General features: G+C 36.0%; 1 protein-coding gene across 1 annotated transcript; it reads left to right on the plus strand.

Annotated features, from left to right (window-relative positions):
* The first annotated feature begins 5,706 nt into the window (after window positions 1–5,706).
* LOC103984988 (protein NRT1/ PTR FAMILY 2.11-like) lies at window positions 5,707–8,776 on the plus strand. The gene is made up of 4 exons (XM_065183097.1): window positions 5,707–5,927; window positions 6,006–6,223; window positions 6,841–7,397; window positions 7,706–8,776. Exons 1-4 carry the CDS (start codon window positions 5,834–5,836, stop codon window positions 8,598–8,600), a joined length of 1,764 nt encoding a protein of 587 aa, XP_065039169.1. The 5' UTR covers window positions 5,707–5,833; the 3' UTR covers window positions 8,601–8,776.
* Window positions 8,777–9,260: the final 484 nt, after the last annotated feature.

The following is a 9,260-nucleotide window of genomic DNA, read 5'->3' on the forward strand; positions in this document are numbered from 1 at the left end:
CTTTTTGTGCTCATTGATATCTATTTTGAACTCAACTGATAAGTCGCTTGATAAACCTAACATACTCCAAGAAATAGGCATTATTTATATTGCTGTGCCGAGTAGTTTGCCCAGATAGGCCTGCTTCTAAGACTAAAAGATCTTCACCAAGATAAAGTGGGATAGATCATGCAGATACATGCAGTGTATCAAAGATAAAGCTGTGTAACTCTTAATTGATGTCAGTCTAGCCTGCCTTCAATTGGTTTTAACTTCAAATTATGACATAAAAGTAAGCACCCATCATATATGCAAGTAAGATGAGCATCCTATCCCCAGATCTCACATTGGCAGGAGCCTCATGCACCGCACCGGGTATGTCCTTTTCTTTTACAAATCATCTGCTAATACGAAAAGTCATCACTAAGTTGTAAGTTCATGAACCTGTACCATTTATGTGCCAGACGACTCTGAATATGAGCACAACCCACAGCGGCACTGCAATCCTGATCAAACAGGTGATGCTATTTTTTACCATCTTATATACAATATTAATTGTGAAGCTTTCCTCTATATTCTGATAACAGCTCTATAAAGTCAGAAAAAAGGATTCATGTGAAGAAGTGTTAATTTAAATAAGCACATGGAACTAAGCATCCAATGATTGATTTGATTGCTCTGAGTAAGTATCGGTGCACAAGAGCTCTTCCGACAGTGCAGAAGTTAGCTTCAAAATGAAGTTTGGCGAGAGAAGAATCACCAGTATAGGAGAATTCCTTCCTTCCAAGACCAGGAAGCTGACCAGCGAGTAGCAGTGTTTCTGAATTCTTACGAGCTTCATGCTCAGAAAAGAACCGGAGGATAAGCGTGAGTCTTAGAATACCATTCGATGACAGCATCAGATATTTCTGAATCAGATGTGAGCTGAAACTCTCTTCCAAACCCTTATCCTCTGACAATTTGGAGACAAATGATCTGATACCATGACGACCAAGAATCAAATGTGAGCATCAGATGACTTCAGAAACAGATACGAAGTGGAAGTATTAAGTTTTTTGTATTGATTAATATTTAATAATTATTATAATTATTATTTATTATTATTAAATTATTTCTGCATAAATTAGATTAAAGAATATTTGGTGAATATAATTTATAATTTATATTCCAATTTTTTATCTAACTAGTAATTATCAAAATAGCTTAAGATGATAGAATTATTAGATATAAATTATAATAAATATTTTATTATTTATAAGATATTTTAAAGTATATTTTAAATTATTGTATTGGTTTTGTGACCACTAAAGTCGCCTAGACTAATAAATTATAAAATTATATCAAAAATTAGTCCTGAATGATATTAAGAAAAATAATATTCATAATGACATAAGATATTTAGATAATTCGAAAGGAGAATCTACTTTGAATAGTTATATGATATGGTAGGATTATACTATTTTGGATATCTTTACAGTTTAAGGTTGCATACCGAAAGATACTAATACTATTCTATAATAATGATATCAATCCTTCGTAACGATAAAATCTTGTATGAATATTAGATATATCAATATCTCACCTAAACATAAAATAGAAATGATATTAATAATACAACATCTATCGAAAAACTTAAAAGTATTAATATTATATTATTTTATTAAAATGATACTTCATTAATTACATTCTTAAGAAGGTTCGTATATTTTTTAGATTAAATTATTATAACTTTATGTACAATTTATACCAAGAGTTAGATATTAACCTTATTTGTTGAAAGCATCGTAGACTTAAATACTAAAAATTATGTGAGATAAATAATTGAATTATTGAAAAGGGTCTGAAAGGTTTAGTTTTAATAATTATTAATAATATTTAGACTTTATTACATAATATTAAAAAATTGATCTAAAATTATTAATAAGTCAATATCTTAATAAAAGAACTAACTATAGCTCAGTATTATAGTATTTGAGGATTTCTAGGATATATCCTTGTAATGATTGATAAAACTACAAAACTTAAGGAATTTATATTTAAGAACTATTTTTAGGTATTTTTATTATTTATGCAGAAAAATTCAAAGGGATATAAATTTTATTGTCCTAATTATAATATGAGGATAATTGAATCTAATAATATAAGATTCTTAGACAATAGTGAATCAATGAGAGTGAAAATTTTAAAATTTAATCTTGATAGAGATCCTTTATTATTTTATAATTGAGAAGTTGTTCCTCAAAATATTATATATATATATATATATATATATATATATATATATATATATATATATGAATCATATTATAATATAGGAATCAAAAGGATCCCTTATTGTTTTCACAAATTATGGAAAGTGATAATTCCGAAAAATAGTATGATGCAATAAAAGAAAAGTTAAAATCAATAGATTAGAATGACGTTTGAGAATTCATCGAATATGTAAATATTAGAGTTAAACATGATATGAAATATTGAAAACTTATAAAAAAAAATAATAAGAAATCTACGAGGGACGAAAGACTATATGGTTATATGAAATCAAATTAACTTAAAATAATTATATTTTCATATACTAATTTTATAAATTACCTCGATAGTAAGAAGTTCACTTCCTAAATAATATAACATAAATTAGAGGGGCAATTTGCAAGAATAATATAACATAAATTATATTATCAATTGTAAAAGCTGACTTGATGGCATGCTTTCAGGTCATTAGTTAAGCTTTATAACTATGAAATTTCATCTGAAGACTTGGTGTGGTTATACTTGATTATCAAGTCATTAAAGATATTTTGTGATATACCACAGTAAATTTTTTTCTTTAAGAATGACAAGTACTATAGAAGTTTTAAGCATGTTGAAAGAAAATACTCAGTAGTCAAAGAATGAGTACAATAACAACCAGTGTGAATTAAGAATATGGGTTCCACTATATTGATTATCGATCCATTTATTTTGATCTTACTACCTAAAGTATTTTTAAAAAATAATCTTATAATTTAGTTTGTAAGTAAATTATAAAAGATTTAGTGATGCATATTTAAGTGAACATTATAATTCATATTTTTGTTTACATAATTAAAATTATTTATTTTTACTATCTTATTAACATTTATATATGTATATATTTTTGTTAAATATAAATAATAGGATTGTCTTAATAAGATAAATTGCAAAGGTAATTATAGACTATTATAGGAAAGACAAACAATGTTCTAGTATAAGAGAGTATAATATTAATGACATAAAACCACTATAACTCATATTAGTAAATAGATTTAATGAAGTATTATTGTATTTTTTGGACTTATTTTCTTATTTTAAAAATTCATGACTATGTATAAAATACTTTTTATAATTTTTAGAATCTAATTATGTAAAATTATTTTAAAATAAAATTTTATTTTATTTATTTTAATTTTAAATTTTATTATATCTTACCAATTAATGAGCTAAATGAAAGAATTTAGATTATACGATTTTATCTAATTAGATAAAATATATTATAGATCTGATTGAATTATGATTACAATCATCATTAGAAAATTTAATTATAGTAAGATTCCTTAGGAGATCACCTTAATGAAAGGAACTCGCGTAATTACATCATAGACCCTTTATTTTCACCTATAAATGGATAGGATCTCCTAGGGACGAAATATAAAAAACTGAGAGTATAAATTTATTCTCAATCTCCCTAAGTTTCTATTCCATCATAGTAGTCCTGAGAAACACATAAGAAGAAAGGAGATAATGTGTTTATAATCAGATAAATATTTTTTTGAATGACATTAAATGGTACGCACATCTTGACCTTAATATATTTTTTTAATTAATTTTTTTATATAATAATACTATGATTATAAATTTATGCTTATATTCTTTGCTTATCTATCCCTTTGTTTGAGATCTAATATATAGAGGTGTGACCCTCACCTTTGTAGACACCTTTTCATAGATCTTGATTCAGCGGAGGCAATGCATCCCTTTATTCCATAAAATGATTATATAACAAGTTATATCTTACTCAGAACTATCTTATAAACCTTAGATCAATGTGAAATGGTGTAAATCTGCAGAAAACGTAACTACTGGTTTAACCTCAATCGTCCATGTTTGCACTCCTACCCGAATGCTTTAATCATCCAAGCTAGTGGACTTTGGCACCTCTGTAAACCTTAAACATACAAAAGGGTAACTCTCTGTTTCTCAAAACCATCCATTATTTCATATATATTCGATTTAGAAGTATAGAGAAAGATTCAGACACCTAAGTTCAGTCTTCACGTCGACATCAACTGAATGAATTATAGAATGTGAGTGCGTCATCTACTGACATTAACTTGAACCGAAACATTTTGAATAATTAATTTAATAACATCGGTGATTACTATCACTTATAGCAAACCACAGTGTTTTAGGTTGCCTGTCTTGGATCCATCTGAACTCTGCACTCAACTCGAAGTGTATGATTGTAAGATTAGAGCGGCTTTAATTGCTGTGCCATCACTGCTACATCGTTGATTTAGCAGCAGGAATCTCGATCTTGAAATCCAAGCAAACAAACAAAGAACTGTAATCTCCTCCTCGTTTCCCACTCGAAGAAGGTGGTGAAAAGATGCATAAACACACGATGGGTATATATATGCGGTCTTCCTCACAGAAACAAACAACCACGGGTCTCGGCGTCATCTCCATCAAGATGGTCTGTGTGTTCAACACAGTCACGTCGCCTCCCCCTGCTTTCCTATTCCTCCTCCTCCTCCTCCTCCTCCTCCATTGAAAGAACACATATCGAACACAAGACCTGCTTTCCTTTTTCTCCTCCATTGAAAGGTCACATATCGAACACAAGGACGACATCTCACACTAATAGACTGTTGGGTGTTCTGATTTCTGAATAGTCGATAGAAATGTGGACATAAATGAAATTTGGAGGTTTGTGGAAAGAGGATGGCATCCAGCACACCGATGGCTGGATTTCCAATGGATTTATCCTTGAAGAACATCAACGTGGAAAAGCAAGAAGAAAGAAGAAGATGGTTGGCACCCATTCTGGACCGATTAAGATATAAGACATTCTTTACATGCTTTCAGGAGTCAAAAGATTCTCATAAGGAGAGAGAGAGAGAAGAAGCCCCAATAAGACAAGTCCCAAGTGACCAAACGACTTCCCTCCAATGATAATCTCAATTTGATTTCTTATGTGGGAGTCTAAATCACTGCTCATAAGAGAGTGTATATAGTTGGAGTTAGGAATGCCTCGTCGTAAGCATTCCATGCATCCAATACTAATCATACGAGAGACTACGAGCACGTTGATTGTATGTGACATTCTCGTAGTGTCATTCCTAGAAATATTATTAGAAGATAAAGAGATTAAAAAAATTAAGAGAATAATTTTACATTGATAAATATCAGCTTAAGTTCTTAAATTAAATTAATATTTAACTTTATATATATATATATATATATATATATATATATATATATTAATGTTGATTAATTTAAGTCACTCATCATTCATGCATTTGTAAGAAAGATTTTCCTCTCCTACATGTTTAGATTCTGCAACCTACAAGTTAGATAAATACTTCGTGCAGGGGATTGGATCCCACTTTCTCCCTTTCTCCATCTTAACGGTGTTCATGCTCGCTGGTACTGGTTATACTTACTAGTAGACTGCTTTGAACGGTACTCCGTTTTTGTGTGGCCGATCTAGGCCGTCTCTCTCTCCACACTGTGCAGGCTCACGAACGATGTAGAGCTTGAATTCACTATATCTGATTCTCGGTCTCTTCTACACTGTGTAGTTCATCAGAAGAGAGAGGAGAAGGGAACGCGAAGCATGACGACGTCGACGCCGGAGGAACCACAGAATGGGGAAGCAGCGAAGCCTGTGATCAACTACAGAGGGTGGAAAGCCATGCCATACGTGATAGGTACGTGGAACACATGCTCTCCCTCCACCTTCGCCCACGCACCACTTGACATCTCACGAGAAGGAGAATTCTGGGCAGGAAACGAGGCGTTTGAGAAGCTGGGGACGTTCGGCACCTCCGCCAACCTCTTGGTCTACCTCACCACCGTCTTCCACATGAAGAGCGTCGCGTCGGCCACCCTCGTCACCGTGTTCAACGGCACCACCAACCTCGCCCCCCTCCTCGGGGCCTTCCTCGCCGACACCTATCTCGGCCGCTACGCCACACTGGGGGCCGCTTCGATTGCTTCTCTCTTGGTATGCTACCACCTTGAAGTGCTGCCATTCTCTCTCACTAGCTCTTCTCGTCTTCTTCGTATGTGTTTGATGAAATGCCAACCAAATAAAACTCCCAGAGAGTAAGCTGAAGATGAACTTGCGTTCTGACAGTCTACTGACACGCATTAGAGAAAGAAAAGGAGAGAAACATTAAGAAATAGACTATGTACTGACAAAAAGGAACAAAAAGTAAAAATAAATAAGATCAAAATTGAAGCCACCACCAGATATTAGATAAAAAAAAAACATGAAACAGCTATTTTATCAAACACTTGAAGAGACACACCACCGAGAGTAGCAAGAAATTTGCTGGCCTTTTTGTTTACATGCAAGAAGTAACAAGTCATATGTGAGCTTTGATATGATATAAAATGATAGGGCCCAATATACTAACGCATGATAAATATGATGTAAGCCTTCGTGACAAAAAGTACACAGAGAGACATATCAGCACATGTTAGCCATTATTGAAAGCCAGTAAAGCTGTTCCAGGGACAGTCAGGCTTGTGGATCGACATACTCCAATTATTGATAGTAAGCCTATCAGATTGCTGTCTTCTAATCCTATGTGTCCATGATGATTGATGATGTTGAAGGGCATGCTCATTCTCACACTCACGGCTGCCGTCTCCAAGCTTCACCCTCCTCCCTGCAGCAGTCATGGCGACGCATGCCACGGCGCGAACCCAACTCAGCTGGCCGTACTCTTCGCCAGCTACGTCTTCATGGTCATCGGAGCCGGCGGCATACGCCCCTGCAACCTGGCGTTCGGCGCCGACCAGTTCGACCCCACCACCGAGGCGGGGAAGCGGGGCATCGCTAGCTTCTTCAACTGGTACTACATGACCTTCACCTTCGCCATGATGGCCTCCTCCACCCTCGTCATCTACGTGCAGAGCAACGTGAGCTGGTCGCTGGGGCTGGCCATTCCCACGGCGTTCATGTTCATCTCCTGCGTGCTCTTCTTCGTCGGGACCAAGATCTACGTGAAGGTGCGGCCGGAGGGCAGCCCGATCACCAGCGTCGCCCAGGTGCTGGTGGCGGCGTTCAGGAAGCGAGCGCTGAAGCTACCTGATGACCTCAAGGGGTCTCTTTGTGACCCTCCACATCTCAGTTCTCTGGTCTCCAAGCTGCCACACACCGACCAGTTCAGGTACTCGGGAGCACATGAAATGGGATTTCAACACCGAAGCATACACCAAATCTATATTTTGATGGCATAAGATGATCTAATAATTAGTGGAACAATTTAATTAACCTCAATCCATTTGTAACACTTCCTTCGAAGTTGATAACATCCAAACTATTGTAGTCCAAAGCTACTGCAATTTGCTTCGTGAGATTTATAATAGAACTATCACTAATTTTACTATATTCTAAGAAAAATAAAGTTAACTTGATATGTTCAACTATCACTACTAGACGTGATTTTTTTTTTTGCTATTTTGCTTACAATTGCAGTTTTCTTGACAAAGCTGCGATCATAACCCCCATGGACGATATCAAACCGGATGGCTCAGCTTCAGATGGATGGAGATTATGTAGCTTACAGCAAGTGGAACAGATGAAATGTTTAGTAAGAATCATCCCTGTTTGGTCTTCATGTATCATCTTCGAGGTTACCTTTGTTCTGACATGGACTTACGTCGTCGTCCAAGCCCTTCAATCCGATAGACATCTTGGGCACAGTAATTTTGAGATTCCTGCTGCAACTTTTCCTGTGTTCACCATGGCGGCCATGACCGTTTGGTTGTTTGTTTACGACCGTGTCGTCGTCCCATTGCTTCAGAGGGTTACTGGAAAGGAAGGTGGCATCACGCTGCTTCAAAGGATGGGGACTGGCATTGCGCTTTCGGTCGTGATGATGACTGTCGCTGGCCTGGTAGAGGAACGGCGAAGGAGTTATGCGCTTCACAAGCCGACATTGGGGACTACATCCAGTGGTGGTGCCATTTCATCAATGTCCAGCCTCTGGTTGATCCCTCAGCTCGTTATTGCTGGTCTTTCTGATGCTTTCAACGTCATCGGCCAAGTTGAGTTCTACTACAAGCAATTTCCCGAAAACATGAGGAGCATGGCAGGGGGTCTGCTCTTTCTGGGTTTTGCATGTTCCAACTATCTGGGTAGCTTGATAATAACTATAGTCCATCGAATAACTGGTGGACATCAGAAGAGCAATTGGTTAGCAGAAGATCTTAACCAGGGACGACTAGATCTTCTCTACTTCTCGATCGCATCATTATCTGCCGTTAATTTTGTCTTCTTCATTGTATGTGCAAAGTGGTACAGATACAAAACCTCAGACAAAGACCATGAGATTGCTCTGCAAACAATGGAAATCAGAAGTTCTGTATGAGCAAGCATCTGATACACTGGATCTTTACAGTGCACAAGAAGAAAGACCAAGGACATGGAATCAGGTTTCATCAGAAGAGAAGTAACAGTTCTGTTAGTCATACCTTTTCCTATGTACGGTTGATTCCTCTTTTTTCTTTTTATTACTATTTGAAGCTGCAAAACTTTTATAAGGGCAGAATGCTGTTCATAGTGGATGCACAAACAATGGTTCACCCTCTCTACATGTTATATCTGCAAATATCAGATAATTTCCATTGTGAAACTTTTTGTGGTCATTGATGTCTATTTTGAACTCAACAGATGAGTAGCTTGATAAACCTTCATGCTGCAAGAAATAGGCATATTTATATTGCTGTGTGTTGATAAACCTTTACGCCATGGTCGAAATGTCATCATCGCTCGGTCCAATCCCGGATGTATAAGGTTGTCCACATGAAAGCTTAGGTGGAAGAAGTGGTCATCGAGTCGGGTTGAGCTATGGGCCTCGTCGCCTGCTTTTTCGTAGTCGAGTTCTTGCCCTCAGCTCGAGGTCGGGAAGGGGATTTCCTGACTAGACCTTTTCGAAATTTAGGTTAGGATGGAGTGGAATAACAGAGAGTTGAGTATTCAATCCCCCCAGTGCTGGCCAGGTGGTGGGTTTTTATATCTGTACACGGGA

This window comes from Musa acuminata, chromosome BXJ1-5, assembly GCF_036884655.1.
Source record: "Musa acuminata AAA Group cultivar baxijiao chromosome BXJ1-5, Cavendish_Baxijiao_AAA, whole genome shotgun sequence".
Lineage (NCBI taxonomy): Eukaryota > Viridiplantae > Streptophyta > Magnoliopsida > Zingiberales > Musaceae > Musa > Musa acuminata.